This window comes from Anarrhichthys ocellatus, unplaced genomic scaffold (genome assembly GCF_004355925.1).
Source record: "Anarrhichthys ocellatus isolate YVR2014 unplaced genomic scaffold, GSC_Weel_1.0 scaffold3, whole genome shotgun sequence".
NCBI classification, from domain to species: Eukaryota; Metazoa; Chordata; class Actinopteri; order Perciformes; family Anarhichadidae; genus Anarrhichthys; species Anarrhichthys ocellatus.
Genome location: NW_022280033.1, coordinates 10,969,928 through 10,993,182, shown reverse-complemented (window position 1 = coordinate 10,993,182; position 23,255 = coordinate 10,969,928). Strand labels below are relative to the sequence as shown.

Genomic DNA, 23,255 nt, shown 5'->3' with positions numbered 1-23,255 from the left:
AGTTCAGTGAATATATTAGTAAGTACTTTAGTGTACTCATTTGTGATGATACCAGACACTCAAATACAAATACATATGTATGTATTTGTGTGTGTGTGTATATATTTATATTTATATATTTAGATAGATAGATAACGATGCATTGTTAAAATACTTGGAAAAATAAAATATTCCAAAAAAGATAGATAACGATGCACGTGGCAGTCTGCCTTCCCTTTCACGTAATATTATACTAGTAAAATCTACTATTGTTATATATAAATGTCCAAAATTTAGCATCAATGTTTGTACCACACATTAATTTAGATTCACAATGTATCCAATATTCACATGGACCACTTTGGTATTGTTTTACTACTCTCTACTTTGTTGTTGAAATGTGTTTTTACGATAGCATAAAATAAAGCAAAACCAATTGGCATTTCAATACTTCCTGCTTTTTAAATAATAAAACACGTCATATATAAAATACCAATTTTAAGTCCACTGTACGTTAATATTAAGGCAAAATTAAAGCTCTCAAGACATTATTGCCATCTGAATATTTAAAGGACACATTTAATTTCATTTATTTATACTAAACAAATAGTTGGACTAAATGAATGCCATATTATTTCCGACAGCCCCCTGAAGGCAGCATAACGTACCAAGAAAAAGCGAGAGCGTAACCTGTGGGAGGCGGGGTGAGGGGCACGTTCAATGATTAGACCAGAAAGATACGATTCAATACAGCGGTATTTTTATTTAGCGTAAAACAGACATTTATTCATACGCTTACATATTGATTTTATTCCAGCGTTTGTGTCAGGTGAGTTAACTCGTTGGGTTTACGCTTGCAGCATAACAAGCTAATGCTATCATTTGAGCTAACGTTAGCTGTTAGCTGCAGGACACTGACGGAGTGGCTGACTTCCGATACCCGAGAATGAGAGCTAGCTAACGTTAGCTATCTAGCTAGCCTAATCTATGTTAACGTTACATACCGAGTGGTGTGTCAGCCTTTTCATATTGTGAATTAAATGAGTTTTGTTGAAGGAAACGAATCTGTGGTGCAAACACGTCGCTTCATGTGTTGACAGAGGAACTAGCTACTTGCTAGCTTCCTTACAAGTAGCCTGGTTCTACAAGCTAATGGTAGCTAATCGTGTTTGTTAACGTTAGCTGTTGAACACTGTTCGTGATCATGCATTGCTCGGTACTGTTATCATGACCTACTACGCTAACGGTTTGAACCTTCACTACAGGGTTAACACTTGCTGGCACGTACACAGTAACCATAAACCTGCTGCAGAAGCTCTTAGATGTATAAATTAACTACTTGCAGTGACTGCGGCTTGTGTTTTACTTAACGCTTTTGACCTGGGTTAAACTTAACTGTGTTAACTGACACAAAATATAATATAACAAGCTGTGTAACGTCGGTATAATGAACTGTTAGTTTAAAAGCGAAACTTTCAAACAAACACAGAGCATTTCCTTATTCTTGCTTTGCTAACAAAGATGCAGTTAAGTTCTGTAATACTAGAGTTTTCAACGAAATATCTATATGCACCCCTTACAAAGTCAAACAAGGCTCAGTGAAAATACGTTTAAAATACAGTTTCTACCCATTTTATATCTTTAAAAAAATAATTTTGAGGTGTGTATATATAATATTTTGTAATAGTTTGTCCCCTCCATTTGAGGATAGACTAAATGTTAGATTTACCTCCCAGTATAATGCAATACAATACAAACTACAGTGTTTAAGACCGTAAAGTTTTGAGCATCCAGTTAATAAACATTAAAACCTTCATGAAAGTATGACTTATTGTGTGAGACTGCTTTCGTTTTAGCTTGGTTTACCAAACACTGTGTGTACTGCTGCTGACATTTACAGTGACGATCTGACCACAGGGCTAAAGGTGCCCTGAGTACATATTGTATAAATATTTCAGTATGCTTATGTTTTTTGTTTTTTTTTCTATGCCTGTAGGTCAGTACTTGCAAGGATGACGATGCCGCACGTAGGGGCAATATTTGGAGCAATAGCGGGAGTGATGGCCATCATGTTGCACTCCTCCATTCACAAGATAGAAGAAGGACACCTTGCTGTGTACTACAGGTATCAAAACACTATCAATTACACTTCACTGGTCCCAAGGTTAGACCTTGAGGGAATTGTATTTAACTTCCCGACTACAACATAGTAAATGGGACGTAACGTAGATATAAGGCCTTAATTGTTGACTGTGTTCACGAGTTGGACACAGCAGAGATACCCTGTGATTTAATGCAAAGATTTTCAACTACACCCTCATACTTTTCTGTTACACCTGAATAAACAACTTTAAGTCCTTTTTTCTTTTTCTCCCCCCTCTATACATATCGTCAGTAGTTCATCTAATGTTAAGAAGTCAAACCAAATAATTTGTTTGTATTTGTTTTAGGGGTGGGGCATTGCTGACGTCTCCCAACGGTCCCGGATATCATATTATGCTGCCTTTCATTACCACTTACAGATCAGTGCAGGTAAACGTACCTCTCAGCCCGGGAACTTTGGCCCGTTAGCAGTGGCCTGTGCAATGTAGGAGTCAACCAGAAGGTGCTGATGCATAAAAACCAGAATGGGATCTTCTATAAATACATCAGCTGCAGCGTGCAAACAGTTGCCGTTCAACCACGGTGGCTTTATTTTACACCAAGTTAATGCGCCGCTTGTTGTGCTGTTAAATATGCATAGAATTTAATCTTTTTAATTATAATAAGTAGAATTATAATAACATTGTTTTAGGGTTCATGTCACTGAGATATTTTTGATCAACCTTCAAGTTTTTTTTTTTTAGCTAACATATTATAGTAATTACAATAGTATCAGGTTGTAGCCTTTACTTGTTCATTTATTTGGCAGCACAACAGCAACTGGTTGTTTTTGTTTGTTTGTTTTTACCATTAACTAAAATCCCAGGAAATATTGTATATAATAATGTATGCATTATTGACACAGCTTAACCTAAAACAAGCACACACTACTTTATCTACTAGTTTGTTTTTTTATAAACTAGTAACAGGAAACTTGTTTATAAACGGCCTGTGTTGTTGGAGAATAATCTTTATTATTATCAGATTATGTGATCGTTATTTAATTCTGTGTTTCAGACCACTCTCCAAACTGATGAGATCAAGAATGTGCCTTGTGGAACGAGGTAACACCGAGCTTATTGATGATCAATTCATGAACATCATTACGTATGAAACATTAAGATTAACATTGGTCTTTTCTTTACAGCGGGGGTGTGATGATCTATTTTGACAGAATAGAAGTTGTTAACATGCTGGTCCCTTTAGCAGGTACAACATGCTCCATCATTTTCATCGCTAAGCTTCCTCATTTGATTGACCGCTGCCAGCTGTTACAACAACGTTTGCCTTTGTTCGTTTATTTGAAGTGGTGGAAATTGTGAGGAACTACACGGCTGACTATGACAAAACCCTAATATTCAACAAGATTCACCATGAACTCAATCAGTTCTGCAGTGTGCACACACTACAGGAGGTCTACATTGAGTTATTTGGTGAGTACGCTTTAGCTGCTGTGGCAATAGAGAATATATCTGTCTGTTAAAACAGACGGCATTGCTTCGTTTTAATGCTACACATAAATGGCAACTAGGGGTGCTGTGTGTTCTGTTTGAATACACAACATGTTGTGTATTCAAACAGCAGCTGTTTTTTGCCTTGCAGACATTATAGACGAGAACCTGAGGACGGCTTTGCAGAAAGATCTTATTGCTATGGCGCCGGGACTTACAATACAGGTATTTAAACACACATCATCGTACACACTCCTTATCAGTAACGCACATCTCGCAATTTACGCTGCGGACCTTCTCGATGCGATTGCTGCTCTCTGTCACAGTGAAGGAAAGAACGTAGACCGAGATTACATCGTAGTATTTGCAGTAGTCTCCTAATAAAATGAGGAGACGGAGAGGCTGTTTGTTCAAAACCAAAATGTTTTGTCTCTTCTCCCGACTGGCTTCAGGAAGAGTTTGATTGACAGATGGTTCATCCAATCACCTGCCAAGTAGTATTGTTTTCTTAAGTGCCTGCCCTTTTCAATGGTGGGTCAGGTTTCAAGAAAGCTGCCATCCTCGTGAAAACATCCACATCCGAGTTGAAATCATAAACTTACCAACCTTCCACCAATATTGTTCATCAGCAAAAAATGTAATCTAATTCTGTGAAGAAGGCAATAAGTACTAGAAGCAGTGTAGGGTGGGTCTCCACATAATGTGGGTTGGGGGAAAAAAAAATTAATTCAACTCCCTTAAATAACAGGTCGCTCCAACTATAAAGCCAGCTTGAGCTGTGAGCCAATATACTCTCTGGTACTGTTGTTTTTTAAATGACATCGGGTAAAATATAAACATGTAGCCCAAAAGACACGCATTGAAACGCAACCATCACATGACGGTAGACCAATTCTATCTTGAAAACTAACAGCTTACTGTAAAATATGTTGATTGATTGATTGAAGGTACATTTATTTTTCTCTCTTCTTTTCTTCTGCACGGTTTCAACATCCCGATGAAGGCGGTCCGTGTTACCAAGCCGAAGATCCCCGAATCTATCAGGAGGAACTTTGAACTCATGTGAGTTTGTAAATCTGTACTTCGTAGCGCAGTCTTAGTGCACGTTTCACGTTCTGTTACCCACCCACTCAAGTCAAGGAACGCCACACAGGAAATACAATAATTGCGAGAACCTTTTTTTTTGTGTATGCAGGGAAGCGGAGAAGACTCGTCTGTTAGTAACGGCTCAGACTCAGAGGGTGGTGGAGAAGGAAGCCGAGACTGAAAGAAAGAGGGCCATTATTGGTAAATGTGCTGCTGTTTTACTGCAAATCAGCCAGCCAGGCTTTCATTTGCATGACGGTTGTCACAATTTTAGCGGTTTCCCCCTTTTTAGTCGCTCATGTGTAACCCCACTATCTCCATCTGTTAACACTCGCATGTTTTTCTGTCCCACAGAGGCTCAGAAAGTGGCCCAGGTAGCAGAGATCCATTTCCAACAGAAGGTGATGGAGAAAGAGACGGAGAAGAGGATCTCTGAAATAGAGGGTTAGAATCCCCTGAGATGGATTTGTGTATTCCTGTTTGCGGAGGCGACTGGTGAACTGGTCCGTCGTGTGTCCGTCTCATACAACACTGTGTCTTTGTTTCAGACTCAGCCTTTTTGGCGAGGGAGAAGGCCAGAGCTGATGCTGAGTATTACACTGCTTCAAAGTTTGCTGACGCAAACGCGGTAAAAAAACAAACACACATACAACATCTCATGGCTTTCAGATAGAGTTACACTATTGGGAAGTATATTTGTGGAAGCTACTATATAATCATTGTAAAGTATAAGTATATGGGTTATTCTGATGAATTACAGAAAGGGGACGTACCATGTCATGATTGATTAGTCGTTGTCCCCCGAGCTGAGCCCTTAATGGACTCGTCTCATGGTCAGTGTAGTGACTATGTGGCTGTTCTAGTGTGCTGTCACACCTCGGCTCTTTTCTCTGAATGTTGCTATCAACCACCTCCACAGCCAAAAGCCAGCAGCAGTGTTACGTTCACGTTTAGCCGTGCTGTACATTGTCACATTGAAACACAGCAGTTCTAAAATCAGGTTGCATCTCACACACAAGGAGAAACTTCACAGATGTTCTTTTCAATAATCTCAAACATGCACACACGACAATATTTTAAAATAATGGCTCATCCCACACTACAGGATATTATTAAGATTATCTTGTTGCTTATATCTCAAACATGTTTGTGCTTATCGGCTGCAAACGGTTCTAACGGAGTCCAGTATTCTGATGAGCTCTGATAATGAGCCAGCCTCAATCTAATCCTCGCGTGCTGTTGTCTTTCTTCTAAATCTCCACAGATGAAGTTGACCCCAGAGTACATGGAGCTGATGAAGTACCAGGCCATAGCCGCCAACAGTAAGATCTACTTTGGCCAGGACATCCCCAACATGTTCGTAGAGGGAAGCAACAGTCCCCCGAAGTCTGTGCGCTCCCTTCATCAAGCGGACTTTCTGAAAACAAAGGAGGGGCAATGAGTCCACCGCTGTGCTTCTGCAAAGGCCAGGAGGACCCGACGGGGACTTGTGTTGTCTGTGAGGTGGGGAGCACTGCACTGAAGATGATGGGTGGGATAGCGTCGCAGCTAGTTTGATGAATAACACACTTCAGTCTTAAATTTAAATGGCAAAGAAAGGGTGTGAAAATTTAAGGACAAGCAGAAGTGAGAGCGAGGGAAGGCGAGATAAAAGGGAAAACATTTTTTACCTTCCACTCTTTTGAGGAAGTCAAGTTTTAGGAATAAGAATGATGCCATAGTTAAAAATCACATCAATAATAAATGCTTATGCCTGGGAAGGCGACAGCAAGTTGTCGCCCTAATGTACACTGGCGTGCAATCAGTGCGGTGTTTAACTTTGCTGCGTTTTATTTTGTTTGTTGTATGCAAGGCGAGGGATGGAAAATGATTTTTGAGAATTAATTTCTGGTTAAGCTGAACTGGAAGCTAACAGGTGACACTAATTAATGAAATGCAGTTTGGTTTGTGTAAGTGTGTCGTGGGCAGGTCGTCTCTGTGCTATCTTCTCTTACACTAAACCACGAGTTCTCTCTCAACATGAATGAATGTGAGGACCTCTAATTAAACGCTGCTTGTGGATGAACATAAAATAGTTATGAACATTTTACATTTGTCATTTACAGCATTTCCTGTTGGCTGAAATCATAGACATGAAAACTGATCTGTGAAAGTTTTATTTTTAAACGATAGCTTTGTAGAAACAAGTGGCCTGACTTTGTTAAAATGTCCCCGAATTTGCATATAGTTGCATAGAATCCTACAGATACGTAAGTGTTCTCAGTTGATAAAGTAAATATACAGTGGTGTCAGAGTGGTAGTAATGTGGTTTCTTTCCTGTTAGCTTGGCGGTAGTTTGCTGTTAGTTGTAGTGAAGACTTGAGATGCACTAAGACCTGCTGTGGCATTTACTGTGAGAAAGAGAAAAGCTCATTTAAGTTGATTAACAATTAAAAGTGAATTAATATGGGAGCGTATCAATAAAGCAGTTGTGTGATAGTGCCACAGGAGGAAGTGGTGGTTTGTATTTCTTGTGAAGAAGGAATTACATCTTCTTCCTCCATCTGGTTTTCATTATCGGGGCATGCTTGTGGAAATGTGTAGTGGCTTGATTCAGATGATTAGTAGTGCCTGCATTTATCTGCCAACTCTGCTCTACAGCTTATTCACATGTGAGGAAATGTAAATTCTCAGGAAATTTACTTTTATTTTTAACAAAAAGCTGCTCAGTGTTGGACGGAGCTTACACCCTCAAAAGTTTAAACATTGACAATTGTGCAAGAAAAACAGTTGAACATCTGGTGGAACGAGAAAGTAACGATTTGATTTGAAGATGTGACACCTGAGACATTATTACGAGCATGTCGGTCTGTCAAAGTATAAATGTTATAGACAAAATCTCCTTTCTATGGTCAATGTTTACATTTTTCTGTAATGCAAGAATTAATAGGCTGCAAAGTTTCTCAGTCTCTGCTGAACGAGATCATTTTAATGGCAGCACACAGTTCCTAGTTCCAGTATTAACTTACTCTCAAGTGAGGATTAGTTTAATCTCTAATCAGTTTTGTGTGGCGATATGAGTACCAGCGTTGCTCTATTAAAAGATGAATGTTGACAGAGCTTTGGCTTCAATAAGATGCAAGTTGGTGCTAGTTTTTATTCTCCGTTTTGATGCTTTTGGATTTTGTTCAGCTCTCTTATATAGTACTTCCACTTTTCAGAATGCAAGCCTTAAAATATAATGGGTTTCCCCAGACTTAAAGATTCAGTGATTCCTCTAAACTAAACCGCTCCATTTGAACTTAACTGTGAGACTTCTTCAAGAGCTTGGACGTACACACTGAACTGTACTGAACATCACAGACTTTATCTGAGAAAGACTGAACCAGCAGTGGACTAACTACTCGTGTTCGGCCGATGTTGTGATGTGTACTTGACCTGTGAGTGGCGGTTAAAGGCTGCGTTCTGCATTTGCTTTGGTGGTGGGTTTAAATAAAGATGCAACAGTATGAATCAATGATTTTCTTTTTTTTTTTTTTTTGTTGGGGGTCAATGACATTTTGTACAATCTGTGAAATTCAAACATTGTCTCCTTGTTCTAAAAGGTTTATATGCAAAAATGTTTTCAAGTTTTGACAATGTTCTTATGTAAAATAAAACCTATTTTGGTACCTCTCTTCTCCAGCAGCGCTGCTTTGTGTGTGTGTGTGTGTGTGTGGGGGTATGGATGTTGTGCATTACACGTGGATGCCAGCAGGAGGAAAGCTAACACCGTGCTAAACACTAAACGTTCTGCTTAAATCACTGAGACACATTTTTACCGAGTGGCGATTAAAGTACAAATGAGACGAGTTTAACTGAGCATAAGCACTGAAGTATGGGCTCAGTTGGATACGAAGCGGGCAATATGTTGAGAGAAATGTAGAGCTATGCAAAGACTGCAAGAGAAAAATAAAGCTTGTGCACAAATTAAATCTGCTGAGAGGTTACACTGACTGAGGAACACATTGCTGATATATGTGCACAGATCAGAAGAAGAGAACTAAAGTGAAACTCAAAGTTCCCATATTCTGTGGGACACCTAAACTCCACATACTGAAGTGACAAGTTTGGATTTTCTGGTTTTCACTGTAGGGAATACAAAATCTCAAGCTCAAAATCTTGTCATTTATTCCACCAAATATTTCAGTTAAGTAAGAATTCATACCACGTGCATGTGTTGGCTAGTCACTTATTTAGATGGCTGGGTGGTTGTGGTGACACAAGGATAATTCAGTGAACGTTTACTGAATATACATACACAATCCCTGTTGTTCTAACACACAATGTGTTTGTCTGAAGAGTCTGTAAAATGGTCATCCCAAGAGTCTCTAAACCTCAAGTCCGGCCCTCAGCAAGGCCAGTCAGCTGTTCACAAAGGCTTTCCTGGAAGCAGTCATAGTGTGTGAGTGTGTATGCGTGTGACCACTGCCTGAATAACCAGATGAGGGATAGCTTCCTCTTATGACCTCTCAGTCCTTACAGATCCTGTCACAGACAAACCATCAGTCTTTCTTTTCCGAAGGAGGGTGCTTAGTTATAGACTGACCCCCAGATCTGTTTTTTCCTGAATTTGTGAGAAATATATGATCACAAAGCATGCGTTTGTGAGTGTAAATAATCTTCACTCATCCTCATCTTGTTTACTTAACTGAAGAGTTGTGTTTTTGTGGATGTCTGGGCTCATTTTAATGGTCTGATTTGGTGCCAGCGGGTGCAAAGCCAGCGGGTTTAAAGCCCCTCCCTTCCCAGGAAGTGGTGTCGAGGTCACGTTTGCTGCTTCCTGGATCAGCCAGCGCTTCACCTTCCTTCCTTTTGTCCCTGATCATCAGATCCTGCATGATCCTTCTAGCCTTGACTCCTCCCTGGATCTGTCCCTCCCCAGAGATACGAGGGTGTGGTTCCCCATCTCCGAGTGAAGGCCTCTGAATCTGAATCTACTCCCCGAACAGCAGAATACGATTCATCAGCAGCAGTCAGAGTCATCATCAGTAGCTGCTCTGCTCTGCAGCTTTCTCTCACATTCCTATCCTATGTGTGTGTTGTTGGTGCACAACACACTCATAAATAACATTAACGTTGCTATTTCTCAGCACTTTTCTCCTCTACATTTCTGTGGTGACCCTCAGGATGGATTTTGCAGTCATTTCACGAGTCAGCTAAAAAGGCTCTAAACCTAATTCTGTGTTGCATGATATGTGTCATTTAGGAATGCTTTGATCAACCTATTTGTGCTTTGTTCTTGTTTATTATCCTGTTGGGAATTATGAATCAACCTTTAAAGGGGCACTACAACATATTTACATATAAAGGTCAGAGTAGGCTTCACTCAGCCTGTACAACATCTGTATTATGTCTTCTTTAGCTCTGGATGGGGCTTTGTTCTGAGAACATATCTTACCTTGAGTTAAGGCCTGGTCACACCATGTAAAACTGTTTTTTTCAAATAGGTGAAGGGGTCTGTGTGTGAATTTTTAGTTCTACATTTTCCCACAATTGACCAGTAGAAAGCTGCCTTGACAGTGCTGACCTTTGAAGGGACATAGTCCAAAATGGAGGAAGCTGTCTTAGCTGATAAGCTGTGTCTCACCATCCACTTTTATTAAAGTACTTCATTGGAGTATAAGCTGCTCCACAAAAGAGGAATGGTTTGAGGCAGTTGGAAAACAGGAGTCGATGGTGTCTTCTGAATATACTAGAATAAAGGGCCCAGTACAGAATAAACAGAAAGAAGCTTGGGGAGCTGTTCTGAGTGACTAACATGCCGGTGGTTAGCTTGCCAACTAGTTGTTCACTAACTCGCCACCTCACTTGGAGTGATGAAAGACATATGAGATTTGTACCTCGGTGTTATATTGCTGTAAAGCCTGATAATGGTGATTGATTAGGTGGTATGAAGACGATCAGCACGACAGAGCTCAGTCACAGCAGCAGGCAGCTGAAGAAGATCAGCAGATCCTGATACAGCTCAGCAGGACGCCTGTCTCTTGTTGTTCTACACCAACAGAGGGGGTAGGATCAAAGACTACGCAGGGACAGACAAACGCTGACGGACAACATGGAGCAACTCGGCCAACCCCATCTCACTGGCATGACCTGATACTTCAGAAAGGGAAGTGAGCTTTATATTTCAATAGACAGATCACAGGCTGTGATGCGTGTCAGCTGTGGTTTACTATATTTGGTCATCTGCATGTATTCTGGAAATGGTGCTTGAAACTGGAAAATGAAGTCATTGATAACTGCAGTCTATCTTGTGACGGGAACAAGAGTTGCATAGAAAATGAATGATGTAATTTTAGACTTGGCCAGTGATCGAGTGGCAGGCGGTCATAGTGTATAAACACCGCATATCATTTTGTTTGATTCATTTCATCTCCGCTGATTTGCTACACTCTGTCATGTTAAAAAAGACAATTTGGAATGTTAAAGAGGTTAGTTGATTTATTGAGCACTTTGAGGTCAGAGGTCATGGCTGTGTAAAGGCACAGAAGGTCAGAGATGACGGTCGACACATAAACAATTGAAAATCACATTCTACACACTCCTCACAAAGAAACAACTATCAACAACTCAAATTCTCATAAACCATTTATAGTAGATTCTCATTTGCTAAGATTTAAACACAAAGACGTAATATGCGATATCTGCAAAAATAGCTGCAAATTAGATACATCCTCTTGAAACCTACACCTTTCATGTTAGCGTTTATTTCCTTTTGCTTTGTATGTCTCCAGATGCCGCATTAGATCTTCAATACGCATGTCCTTCAAGTGAACTAGGTGCTCTAACCTGTTCACTTTCATCTGCAGGATCTACACACACACACACACACACACACACACACACACACACACACACACATGCAAAAGGATATGGTTAAACTAGGTGAGGTTAATTTCTAAAACTGTGAATAATCTCACTGATGAACACTTCCTCAAGTAGCAAAAGGAGATGTTGAACATCTGTGTCATTATTCTTTCCTAACATGCAGATGTAGCCACAGGCGGAGAAGAAAAAAAGTTATATCCGCTGAACAGATACTGACTCACTGACCACTGCTTACACAGCTTATGACGCATATGTATCACACATCTAAATGTCTCTCTCTCTCTCTCTCTCTCTCTCTCTCTCTCTCTCTCTCTCTCTCTCTCTCTCTCACACACACACACACACAGACACACACACCTGCAACAATATTACATTCATGACAAAGCGCTTCCTCTACAGGAAATAAAACGGAAGACGACTTTGTTTGCAGTCATCCGAGTGTTTCCAGGATTGGTGTGTGTGTGTGTGTGTGTTTGTGTGTGTGTGTGTGTGTGTGTGTGTACCTCCACAGTCTCCTGCAAAGCCATGACAGCTTGCTCTTTTTCATGCAGGAGTAGTCGTAAAGTAGGGTCCATGTCTGGGTAAAACTGCGCTGTGTGCTGCGGTTTACTATACAATAAAAAAGCAGAAGACACATTAATATTAGGAGCACTGCTTTTGATTCATTTAAGTCATATTAAAAGCAACATTTTTTGGTTATACCCTTTTTTTATTCTGCTCTTTTCATCTTTTATCGTCTCTCCTGCCATCTGAGCCACACGTATCTCTTCAGGCTGACGGATTTCTGAAGACAACAAAACAAAACTATAACATTTGTCCAACTATAATGTGAACACAACATGGTAACTAAAAACTCTGCAGTTGTTAGAAACCTTAAAGGACTCATCCAATAAATCTTACGGACACAACTAGGGCAAAGGGAGGAGGATGGGAGGCAGATAGGCAATGACCGTAATCAGAAAGAGGGAGAAGACAGGGAAGTAAGATTAGAAGGTGGAGAAAAGAGAAAAATGAGGAGGCCTTTAAGTCCTGCAGTGCTGAGCTCAATCTAGTGATAAAGGCCATCTGGTGATGTTGGGAGCTGATATGAGGACCTGGGCTGTGTGTCTGATAGCGGATGGGGAGTAGATGGAAGAGGAAAGAGCAAAGGGAGGAGGCACTGGCCTGAGGTCAGCTTTACAGGGTAGTTTCAGGGACAGATGAGGTGTGGGAAACGGAAAAAAGACATGTCACCGATTCACTCCCTAAAGGTGGTGGCATTCTCTAATCTGTCCTGTCTGATGCTGTTAAATGTAGGTATGTCTGTGTCTCTGTGTGGTCGCTGCTATCTGTGGGAAAGATTAGCATTAACACAGAGATGTGAGCAGGACACAAATGCTAACAATAATATGACAGGCTGGAGAGGGAAGGAAGTAGAGAAGATCTTGGAAATAATATGATTCCAGAGGCAGAATCAGCCTTCACATCAGTCACCAAACAGTCCTCTCGGACACAAAATAACACCTCAGTGTGTCTTGAATATGCTGATTTTGTGTTTGTCATCTGACCAGTAGATACAGCACTATTAAAATAGTCCAAAATTCCCGCTGTGCTAAAAAAAAGACACATTTAAGACTGTGCAGCTTCAGTAAATGTTACAGACTGACTGTGTCAGCTATTACACTTCACAAATGACACATAAGGAAAATATCGTGCACGAGGCGTGCGGTCAAAACACGGTCATAACATTCTTGTTAATTCAGCAGTCTATGTTTCCATAACCTATTTGAATTCCCTATTCCACTGACTTAATCACAGGATCTTCTTGTTGTAAGTTCTGCAGAAATCTTAACGTCCTGTGATGTAACGTAATGTCAAATATGGCAATAGACATGTCGGTCGGAGGATAAAGTTGTTACAAATGTGTGGATCGAGGTTTTGTGTACATTCAATCACAGAATAACTACCTGTGTGAGGTTTCTCCTGGTCTCCGGTGTCATAGTATTCCAAATCCTGAGTTCAGAGGAAAAAAGGGGTTCAGTGGTTATTTTTCTAGTAACAATGGAAGACAGAGGACGACAGTAACTATTTATTTTGTAATTAGCCTTCACATATAGAGGAGAAGGGACTTATGCTATGTATGTCTCTGAGCACACACACACATAGACATACAGTACACACATCTGTAGCGTGCTCCAGTTTCGTGTCTATCTTCTCCCTGAGGGCGCTCAGTACAGGCTCTATCACTCCCGCAGTGCTCAGTACAATCCTCTTCACTGTGTCCTCAGGCACGTGAAAGTTCAGCTTGGAAAACACCTTCCTGTTCACAGAAAAAACACACACACAGATGTTTCTAATAAAAATAATGAATAACCAATAAATTACTTCCAGCAGGTTTAACCTATGATAATGCCCGGTGATGATAAACGCAAAAGGTGCCAATTTGTTTACAGTGAAGAGCCATAAACTCTGGCTGGCTATGTGCCACATCACTGGCCTGGGAGAGGATGAGTGGGTGTGGGTTGGATTGGTTCTCATGACCAGATGCAGAGGCCCTCGGTAGTGGTCAACAGAAGTTCTGCCTCAGTCTTTGTAACATTTTACCCAAAAGCACAACACAATTTACTGTCATTCGGATGAAGTGATAACAATTGCGACACCGACTGTTGTGTTGAGTGTGTTTGTGTAAGAATGTTCTGGAGCGATGTGGACATATTGACAAAGTCAGATTGTGAAAATGAGAATATTTCCTACTCAGGGGGCAGTGGCTGTGTGGCCTTCATGCAGACACCTTCCTTCCTTTTCACAACCTATATTTAATAATACATACAAATGATGATTATGATGTCTTGCCTGTTGAGAAGGTTCCAGTTACTGAGCTTCTGCTGTGTGGAGTTTGTTGCAGTATAGTTGTGCAGGTCAACAAGCTTTGGGAAGAAATATTTGACAACCTCTGCAGCCATCACTGCAGAGGGTTCATCAGAGACGCGGAGTCAGTTCAAGTAAATACATAAACAAACACACATGGAAGCTGGTAAACGAAACAGGTCATATTACTCCTGCTGCTTCACCTCCTGCTAGCAAAGCCAAACGCTAACTTATACCTCCGTCGCTGAAGTCTCTCGTGATGTGTCTCTTGGGCCGGGACAGAGATATTTTGTCTATCCATGCGTACAGATGCTGCAGGTCATCTTCGTTCAGTTCTCGGTCCATTATTCTTCAAGCGACATGTGTTTTCTCAAAGACCCAAACTGCTCAACTGAGTTAGCTATGAGCTTGTTAGCTTCACTTGACAACAGGTTGTTGTTTATGGCGTTGTTAGGCAAACGCTAATTAACTACTGCAATACAGATGACGGCCTCTGGGGGATAAATGACTGCAACGCTGATCGTGTGATTTGGGTAATTCGCTTTTATTGTTAGCTCCATTTTACAGACAAAAAAAAAAAAGAAGAGATCTCCATAAATAGGAACAGTTCAAATGAAGTTGCATTTAAAAGTTTGCAGGATAAACCAAGGCAGAATCACCACTGTAAGGAAAGGCCACAATCATGGGCATTATGAGTGAAGGACTGTGCCTGCTGCATAGATTATGCAATATAAAATCCCTTGCAGAATTAGGCTGCAATCAACACGTATCAAATCAACACACATAACAACGGCGTGTAAAAATTCAGTCTCCCAATGTCAAGCATACCGAGTTTAGTACAAAAATGTTCACGAAAATGTCAGAACTTTTGTGGTGTTTCCTAAATTAAAACAATTTGTAAAGTGCCCACGTTGATGCCACATTTTAAAATCCCGTAACAGCATTATTCCTTTTAAAAGCAGTACCAAAACCTGTGTGAGGGAATAGTAGCAGTAAAACAGTTACAGCATCAACAATAGTGCAATTGCCTCATTAAGTATTCATGTATCCCAGTATCAAGGAAGAGAGACATTTCCCATAAAAATACAAAACAGATCATCATGGCAGCATAGCCACTTGTCATTTATAAAGCACATGAAGTTGAGTCTGTCAATCAAGGCTTCAGTTTTCCCAATCAACATACTGATGGCTTACATAACCAAGACACAGACGGCGGTAATCCTCAGGGAGAGCATTGACAGAAAAGCTCTGTCACTTATTATTGACGATCCTTCAGTGGATCTTGCTTCCACTTTAAACCAGACAAGCGCTGCCTGAGAGGATTTCTAGGTTCTTCTTAGGTGTGACAACAACAATGTCCTCAGTCAGAGGATCTCAGTGTTTACATCAGGCTGAATTATTCCCTCTGTCATCTGGGCCTGCTGGGGGGCATCAGGGCAGCTCTCCCTGCAAGCTAGAAAAAAACAAGTACTGTTAACAAACGTCATATGTTTTTTAGTTAGTCAGTGGTGGTCAGGAGAAGTTTATGTGCTTACTAACTCACCAACACCGAGCCACTGCATGCTCATTACACTGTGATGTTGGGATAATGTCCAAAACCACAAACATCTTTATAAACCTAAATGCCTTGAATAACAGAAGGAATGTCTGAGTACCAGCTGCCAGGATTTGGAGGATTTAGGAAAGTCAAGTTGACTCTGCTGCCATCTGAATACATACCAGCTGAGTGTGTGGCAGCGGAGACCGGACTGCAGAGGGCTTTGGCTTCACTGGAGGCATTGGAGGCTTTGGCTTCATGATCTTAGAGAGAAGATGTTCACATTTCAAGAGAAGTGGTAATGGCAAGAACAGTTAAACGTGTGCATGCTAATTATGGACATTGTAGGTCAAATGACTTGCAATGTCACTTACTGGTTTTGTTGTTGCAAGTGGTGGCAGAGGTCTGGATGGAGGTAGTGGCTTATTCTGACAAGAAAAGTAAAAGAACAATTAATACACAATTTAACAAAGCAAACTATTAGAGCCCTTAAAAAGAAAATAAGACATTTCTATATGCAATTTTACCTCAGCAAAGATTGGCTTGCTTGAAACAGGCCGCATGAACTGCCTTACATCCTAAAGAAACCAGTTATTTATTGGTTGAAATACAGTAGAAAAAAAACAAAACTAAAAAACTGCAACACTACACATACACAACGCTACTTTTAAGTGAAGGCAAAACAGCAGATCAGATTACCTGGTACAGGGGTACAGCTGACAATTTCTTAGGTGGCTGTAAGAGACAAAATCAGAGATTAGTGAAGGTGAAAGCTTGATTAGTCTTTTTTAACCATAAATCTTACTGGCTTTTGCAGCTTTATAACAATGATGGCCTGTTAATGATTTAGAATATCCCTGGAGCTCATGCGTTGTCATTGTGTATTGGAAGCTCACCACTGGAGCTGCTCTGCTGGGCTTCGGTGCTCCAGTATGCGGTCTGGCAGGAGCAGAGGACAGAGGTTTGCAGGCTAGAGTGGCTGATGATTCAACAAATGTAGGCGGGCTGATGTTCATGGACCCGAGACGAGGGCTGCCTCGTGCACCACCGCTTGACCGAAACAACGGGTTGGATTGTCCTGAGGTAGACTGGAGGCATCTAAGAAGAAAAACACACAGACGCTAAAATTAAAGAATGGACAGGATGGAAATGTCTATGTGGCTGAATATACAAACATAGCGACCAAACAGAGACTGAAAGAAAGGAATATTTTTTAAATAATTTTCTGTACCTCTTTGCAGGTCGCCTTTTTTTGATGCAGCACATCAAACTCACAATAACCAGAACCGACAGCAGGAGTAAGCCGACCACCAGTGACACAATAAACACCACCAGACCTGCATCTGTGCACACAAACAAACACACACTGATTGTGGCAATATTCCTTCAGGGATGAGCACGTTGCAGAGTACGTCACTCGCTCAGGATACGAAATGCACTGTAACATGATTACTGCATTTGTACCAACTGACTGGGGAATTCCATTCAATTAGTGTTCATGAGAACAGAGCACATTTGTTTGAGTCCATGAGAGATATATTTCAAGTATTAAATCCTGGTGAAAAGCAGAGCGGAGGAGGAACAGACACACACAGCCATGTGTCAAGCGTGGCAATCAAAAGGTCAAGCATATAAAGACTTGTACTCTACCTTCAGGGAGTTCAGACTGCTCCACATTGCAGAAAGGTGGGGCCCAGCCAGGGTCACAGTGGCACTTACTCTCATGGTTACAAACCTGCCAGAGATCACACTCACAGTCAGTTATGTCATCATGGCGATATAGCGCTCCAAAGTGTTGTGAGGGTAACAGATTTCTCACCCCGTGGTTGTTGCATTTGGCCGAGCAGTCATTAGTTCCGTACACTTTTATGTTTTGGATGTCTTGACACCGTTGATTGTAACATACCTGAAAGACATTGACACAGTTCATTCATCTGGAGTCCACAAAGGTTTTTTGATGCTAACTGCTAACAGCAACCTGGGCAGTTTTCTTACCATGTTGGTGCCACATTTAGTCCCAACAGGCACCATGCCCAGATCTGCAGGGTAGTTATCTTCAGGGTTCATAGTTGCCTCATTGCATATGTCTCCATTTCCTACTTTGTAGAAGGACTTCCTGGATGTCACTGGAAACTCCCAGCCTCCGGAGCAGAACAGTGTCCCACACGATTGATCTCTGTAACCAAAAACCACAAAGCAATGATACCAACGATACCACACTATCAATACGCACTATTACAGTGCTGCTATGGCTTTTGATTACATACCGGTTTGAACATCTTTGGCTAAACAGTGTCTTTCTGCAGTTTCCATGCTTGTAGAAACAAGCATCTGGAGCTACGTCAGCATCTAAACAGAAATCATAGCAAACAAGATAGCTGCAGATGTAAGAGTCTTGCCGTATCAAAGAACATCTAAATCAAACCGTAATTCACTAGTGTAATACCTGGTCCCCAGAGTCTCTTGCAGTGTTCCTGCCGTGATGGACACTGTCCATTGTAGCAGTATCCTTTTCCACGGTTGCAGGACAGGCCATTCTGGGTGTAGGCATCAGTCGGACAGGAGGCAGAGAAGCCAGTGCAGTATTCTGCCAGGTCACAGTTTCCTGTCTTTGGTCGGCAGACACTGCCTGTCGGTTTCAGCTGCAGAGCGGAGAGAAACACAGATGGTGATGTACCAACTTCTGAAATAAGAACACTCACACATAACCAGCCAGACGGCAGAGTCAGACAGTGTCTAGCTATATGGTAACACAATTATCATCGGTGTGACTTCAGCTACAGTAGAGAGGACATAGTGAGTATTACTTACTCTGCAGTTGTGGCAGCACTCTCCCTCTGCACACTGGGCTCCTGCATTTAGTTTACAGGTAGTGGCATTGCAGCAAGGATTCTGGCACTCCTATGAGTCAGACAGAGGGGTGCAAATCATTACAATCCATCTCCTTTGTGTGCTTTGGTCGTGTGTTTATATGTATGCACCATGTGTGTTGCACAAACCTCTGCGGTGCCACAGTCACATTCCTCTCCAGGCTCCAGGAAGGCGTTTCCACACACTGGCCCTCCATAGATGCGAGCAGCAGCGGGAGTATCCAGCAGGCAGGCAGGGTTGATCTCGTCCAAGAACCTGCTGAGCTGCTGCTGACTGCAGCTACTGAACAGCTCTGGATACACAAGGCTAGAAAAAAGAGAAAATAGAAGGTAAATATAAGCTTTACTTTGGGTTACAGAAAAATAGATTTTGGGGAGTTTATGTGCATGTGAGAAAGTGAGCGTACCCAACGCTCTCAGCCATGATGCAGCCTCTTTTTGATGTTAAGGAGCCACAGACACAGTTTCCGGAGTCATGGGCCAAGCCCAGGTTGTGACCCATCTCGTGTGCAATTGTAGAGGCCACTCCTATTGAGTTAGTGTTGTGATCCTGTGTGTAGTAGACAAAAGCGCAGTAGAAATTAACATCACAACTCCCATTCATTTCCTTTTAATTTCTATATTTTAGAAACAAAAATGTATATTTACCTCATTGACAGCTCCAGAGTTAGAGGTGCACATTGCATTGGTGTTGGCTAAGCCGACAGTGGAACCCTCGAAATCCACACCTCTGAGTGAGGAAGAGGAACAATTTAACACACCATCTTGGCATTGTCTTTTTAGTAGCGAGCTAGAAACAGCTGCGTCTTACGTGATGAACTGTGCGTTGTCGTGTTTGGTCCTCGGCAGCAGGCTCCGCTGACGCCACTCGAGGAAGCGACTGAGGGTGAGCTCAGGGTTAGTGCTGACCTCCACCTGATCTTTGTACGACCAGATATCCAGACCGACCAGCATCACGCGAACACCCACGGGGCGATACAGCTGAAACAGAGCAGCATGTAAGCACAAACTGGAAAGTGGAAATTAACCCAAAACTGAATGAACTGTCAAGTAATGCTACAAATCACAGAACCAATCATCTATAATGCTGTCACAGGAAACCACTGGGCCTAGTGCAGTCTGATGATGCATTCATGCTGGACTCTTCTCTTTCTGAGTATGCAAAGAGGATCGGGAGATATGTGTGAAACATAACAGCTTAGGTGGGAAGATTCACAGTTAAAGTTAGATTTTCACAGTGAGAGAACTTGTCCTTCCTTTGATTGGTCACATTCCAGTCAGTAAAGAACAGATAGTATCAGGACAGATTTCTTGTATTTAATCCACAGTGAAAATGATGTCTGATGAAGTGCCCGACACGTGGCTGTGCTGCCTTGTTAAAAGTCGTATCTGCCGCCAAAGAAAATACACTAAATTACTGGTGAAAACAAATGGAATACTTTATTAGTCCAGAAGGGAAATTTGCATAGAATTACAAAATATTAAGCTTCGAAACTCATTTGAACTTTAGAATGCCCTTATTTTATTGTCCCAGATTATTTTGTTCTAAAATCAGTGCTTTTTTTTTTTTTTTTTTTTTTACATCACAAGGTTGAATCATTTTACCTGATAAACAACAGAGAAACAAACATACCTTGTCCACGTGGTTTGCTATTTCAAGCGCTCTGGCCTCTATTGTCTTCTTACTGCCAAACTTCTTATACTAAAAAGAAAGTATTGTTTGAATTAGTCATACAACCAACAACATGTAAGATATAAAAGATAATCTACTTCTTAAGGGACATGTCTATCGTGCAGATCATTATCTTAAATAGGCTACATCTGCAATAACTGGCTCAAGCAGAGAAAGGAAAGAATCAAACCTCCGTGTGGTCGACCACCACAACCAGCTCCACTGTCTTGGGTTTTCCTGTACGGTCTTTGGTCTGGGCTCTGCTTTTCTGAATAAGATGAAAGGCGAAAGATATCAACAATACTAAAGGTGTGTGTGTGTGTGTGCACATGTATCTGTTTTGGTTAGATTTCAATTTGATAAAATAACTAACTTTATTTGTACAGCACCTTTCAAACACAGTTACAAAGTGCTCATAAAATAAATATAGGAGGATCAATATATGTACATCATAAGGAATTAGTATGATGCAAAAGTATGAATTTGTCTATTGAAATGTGCAAGATTATGTCATCATTTTTAAATGTATTCAGATCTATTATGTCCTTGTTGTCCTTGTCTTTTTTTTTACCATGTTCCCTTTATTCTTTCCCTTTGTTTGTCTCAAATTGTTACATTGAAGTGAAGTGCAACAAAAACTTTTGTGAATTTTTAAATTATCAAGGGAAAAAGTTTTTTATTATACGTTTGATGCAGATACAGAACTACTATGATACAAGAATGGTGTATTGTGATAATTTTCAGAGTTATAGTTAAGAGTATTATTTTACTGCACTCTTGTTTTTTGTTGTTTTTCATAAAATGATTAAATGTAAAAATGCAGCACAAAATATTGGGTATCAGCTGTAAGCTTCAAGCCCTGGTGTATTTCTGTATGTGTCCGCGCTGTGCGTCTTTACCAGGCTGCCGAGCTGGAACAGTCCAGACGGACGAGCTCCGTGATCGTAGAAAGTGGTCGTGTTTCCATGGGAACAGGAGCTCCTCTTCCTCCTCAGGTGTTTGTAGTTGTAGACGGCATGGAGACCCTCGTCACTGTGAGCTCTGGAGCTCGGTCTGTCACCCTGCTGTCCCGCCTCGGCGCCGGCCAGAGGTTCAAGAAGGTACATTTGGTCCCGGAGACGCACAAACCCCCTGTAGTGGACACAGGAAAACTTTTTCTTCAGCATGTCTTATTCTCAAACAGATCTCCATTTAACTGATTACTGGACCTGCCTTTGTTTATCATGCTTCCCAGCTTCACAGACAATGACACTAATAGTCTTCTATAGCAGACAGAAGGCATCTTTGCATGGCCCTTTGTTGATTAGGTTACAGGTTTTCAGACACAGAGTGGATTGGACACACTGGTCATGAGTCACAGCGGGCGACTTTCAGTCTCAAATAGTTATGGGGATCATTCAATTTGGCACTCTACTTTGAGAAACTTTTTTGGAATTAGACATACAGAATGAAAAATACATTTGACATTACTCACTTTAATCCTGAGCAGAGTCCCACGCTGGCAGAGGAGTCCTCTACTCCCACGACGTGCCCATGGTAGTAGCAGTGAACCTGAACAGACATTCATTATTTGTCGCAGACTCAAAGGAGAAACTTAAACTCACACCTCAGTTTTTTTCACAGTGCAAAAAATGTGGTCTAATTTGAAGAATAAAATATTGTACATGGTTGTGTCAAGATGAAATGACTGCGATTTACGTCACCCTGTGATGTAAATTCCTCTTCCACATAAGACTCAAGAATTGCAGTGGGTGGTATCACGTTTAATAAAGGGGAACTTTATGGTTGAGAAACTTAAGTTTTTCAGGACATCAGATGTTTCGAAATAAAAAATTACTGGCAGGTATTGCCTAAAATGACATGACGTTTGTAGATGAAAATGATGAAGATGACTAGTTTCTGTAGAATTAATTAGATATTGACATAATGGATTTCACTGTACAGCATTGGCAGGTAACTTGGTGTACATTTGGGAAGTACTGTACACATAAGTGCAGGAACATCTGCATTTTACAAACCCTGTTTCTTGTGTTTAACAGTTCAGAGCTGTGACTTTGATTTTAGACTGAGGACAAACTAACCACACCAGTATCTTACAAAACTGCAAAAAGACCAAATACAAGAAAGCAAATGTAGCAATGTGGCAGGGCAGGTGACAAAGGATATCCTGTATTTAATTCATTCATTCCTGTACAGTAAAATAAATCTTTGGCCTGATTCCAGACCTCTGAATTGTCCATATCTCCATTTATTCAGTAAATGAAATAGAATAAATGAAAAAAGTGAAACAAAATGGTAATTCAGTCGGATTATCAGACGAACTAACCTAAACCATTTTACAATCAAGCATACATTTAAGGCTTACAGTCTAAATGTCCACAACACAGGCACCTGGTTCTGATATATCACATTAAAATAAAAGATGATCATAAATACCAGGATTATATCATGTTAGTGAAATAGAAGTGACAGAAAGCAAAGGTACATACCCTAAGATCTGGAGTAGTTGTGATTTGGGTGCCCTGATCAGAATAGTGTGTCACAGAGAAGTTTTTCCCGACAAGATCTCTGAGAAGAACAGTTGTTTTTTACGTCAATAATATTGGCAAACAAAGAAAGAAAGTACAGTATGTATGGACCTGCTCAGTTAGAAATAAATGAGCTAAGAACACAATCCCAGACATTTTAAGTTTTCTCACTTGTTCTTTTCCAAGTGCAGTGTGTAGTTTTGCCCAACAATCGTCAAAGAGTACTGGAGTACATCAGGGTATGTCTACACACACACACACACACACACACACACACACACACACACACACACA

General features: G+C 40.9%; 3 protein-coding genes across 6 annotated transcripts in view; 1 reads left to right on the top strand and 2 right to left on the bottom strand.

The window, feature by feature from the left end:
* The first annotated feature begins 658 nt into the window (after window positions 1-658).
* erlin1 (ER lipid raft associated 1) lies at window positions 659-8,316 on the top strand. 3 transcript variants are annotated; one of them, XM_031840583.1, is made up of 12 exons: window positions 659-808; window positions 1,976-2,104; window positions 2,430-2,511; window positions 3,139-3,185; window positions 3,269-3,330; window positions 3,429-3,554; window positions 3,724-3,797; window positions 4,576-4,634; window positions 4,768-4,859; window positions 5,013-5,102; window positions 5,207-5,286; window positions 5,923-8,316. In XM_031840583.1, exons 2-12 carry the CDS (start codon window positions 1,992-1,994, stop codon window positions 6,097-6,099), a joined length of 1,002 nt encoding a protein of 333 aa, XP_031696443.1. In that variant the 5' UTR covers window positions 659-808; window positions 1,976-1,991; the 3' UTR covers window positions 6,100-8,316. The 3 variants fall into 3 exon arrangements, with proteins under 3 accessions (XP_031696443.1, XP_031696425.1, XP_031696435.1); XM_031840565.1 differs by having other exon boundaries at window positions 4,768-5,102; XM_031840575.1 differs by having other exon boundaries at window positions 4,768-5,102; window positions 5,207-6,008.
* Window positions 8,317-11,115: 2,799 nt separating this feature from the next.
* spef1 (sperm flagellar 1) lies at window positions 11,116-14,787 on the bottom strand. The gene is made up of 7 exons (XM_031840090.1): window positions 14,591-14,787; window positions 14,340-14,451; window positions 13,668-13,806; window positions 13,454-13,499; window positions 12,210-12,291; window positions 12,011-12,116; window positions 11,116-11,491 (listed from the first exon to the last, which is right to left on the bottom strand). Exons 1-7 carry the CDS (start codon window positions 14,697-14,699, stop codon window positions 11,378-11,380), a joined length of 708 nt encoding a protein of 235 aa, XP_031695950.1. The 5' UTR covers window positions 14,700-14,787; the 3' UTR covers window positions 11,116-11,377.
* A 102-nt stretch (window positions 14,788-14,889) lies between these two features.
* adam8a (ADAM metallopeptidase domain 8a) overlaps window positions 14,890-23,255 on the bottom strand; it is an 8,791-nt gene continuing 425 nt past the window's right edge. Inside the window, exons 3-25 of one of the 2 annotated variants that reach the window (XM_031840054.1) lie at window positions 23,133-23,206; window positions 22,923-23,001; window positions 21,908-21,984; window positions 21,333-21,564; window positions 20,624-20,701; window positions 20,395-20,463; window positions 19,573-19,742; window positions 19,410-19,491; window positions 19,169-19,311; window positions 18,891-19,068; window positions 18,703-18,792; window positions 18,338-18,533; window positions 18,159-18,240; window positions 17,887-18,067; window positions 17,711-17,797; window positions 17,542-17,626; window positions 17,123-17,234; window positions 16,788-16,989; window positions 16,591-16,626; window positions 16,419-16,469; window positions 16,266-16,319; window positions 16,074-16,154; window positions 14,890-15,807 (exon numbers count right to left, since the gene is read on the bottom strand). In XM_031840054.1, the coding sequence (XP_031695914.1) occupies window positions 15,763-15,807; window positions 16,074-16,154; window positions 16,266-16,319; window positions 16,419-16,469; window positions 16,591-16,626; window positions 16,788-16,989; window positions 17,123-17,234; window positions 17,542-17,626; window positions 17,711-17,797; window positions 17,887-18,067; window positions 18,159-18,240; window positions 18,338-18,533; window positions 18,703-18,792; window positions 18,891-19,068; window positions 19,169-19,311; window positions 19,410-19,491; window positions 19,573-19,742; window positions 20,395-20,463; window positions 20,624-20,701; window positions 21,333-21,564; window positions 21,908-21,984; window positions 22,923-23,001; window positions 23,133-23,206 (2,484 nt within the window). In that variant the 3' untranslated portion in view covers window positions 14,890-15,762. The remainder of the gene's footprint in view (window positions 15,808-16,073; window positions 16,155-16,265; window positions 16,320-16,418; window positions 16,470-16,590; window positions 16,627-16,787; window positions 16,990-17,122; window positions 17,235-17,541; window positions 17,627-17,710; window positions 17,798-17,886; window positions 18,068-18,158; window positions 18,241-18,337; window positions 18,534-18,702; window positions 18,793-18,890; window positions 19,069-19,168; window positions 19,312-19,409; window positions 19,492-19,572; window positions 19,743-20,394; window positions 20,464-20,623; window positions 20,702-21,332; window positions 21,565-21,907; window positions 21,985-22,922; window positions 23,002-23,132; window positions 23,207-23,255) is intronic. The other variant, XM_031840062.1, reaches the window with a different exon arrangement.

Excerpts from the sequence above, each read along its gene's own strand:
- erlin1 (XM_031840565.1), top strand. The coding sequence starts at position 1,992 with ATGACGATGCCGCACGTAGGGGCAATATTTGGAGCAATAGCGGGAGTG. Across the intron at positions 3,555-3,723 it reads GGTCTACATTGAGTTATTTG|ACATTATAGACGAGAACCTG; the intron begins GTGAGTACGCTT and ends TTTGCCTTGCAG. Across the intron at positions 4,635-4,767 it reads AGGAGGAACTTTGAACTCAT|GGAAGCGGAGAAGACTCGTC; the intron begins GTGAGTTTGTAA and ends TTGTGTATGCAG.
- spef1 (XM_031840090.1), bottom strand. The coding sequence starts at position 14,699 with ATGGACCGAGAACTGAACGAAGATGACCTGCAGCATCTGTACGCATGG. Across the intron at positions 13,500-13,667 it reads AACTGGAGCACGCTACAGAT|GATTTGGAATACTATGACAC; the intron begins GTGTGTACTGTA and ends CTCTGAACTCAG. Across the intron at positions 12,292-13,453 it reads CCAGGAGAAACCTCACACAG|AAATCCGTCAGCCTGAAGAG; the intron begins GTAGTTATTCTG and ends TGTTGTCTTCAG.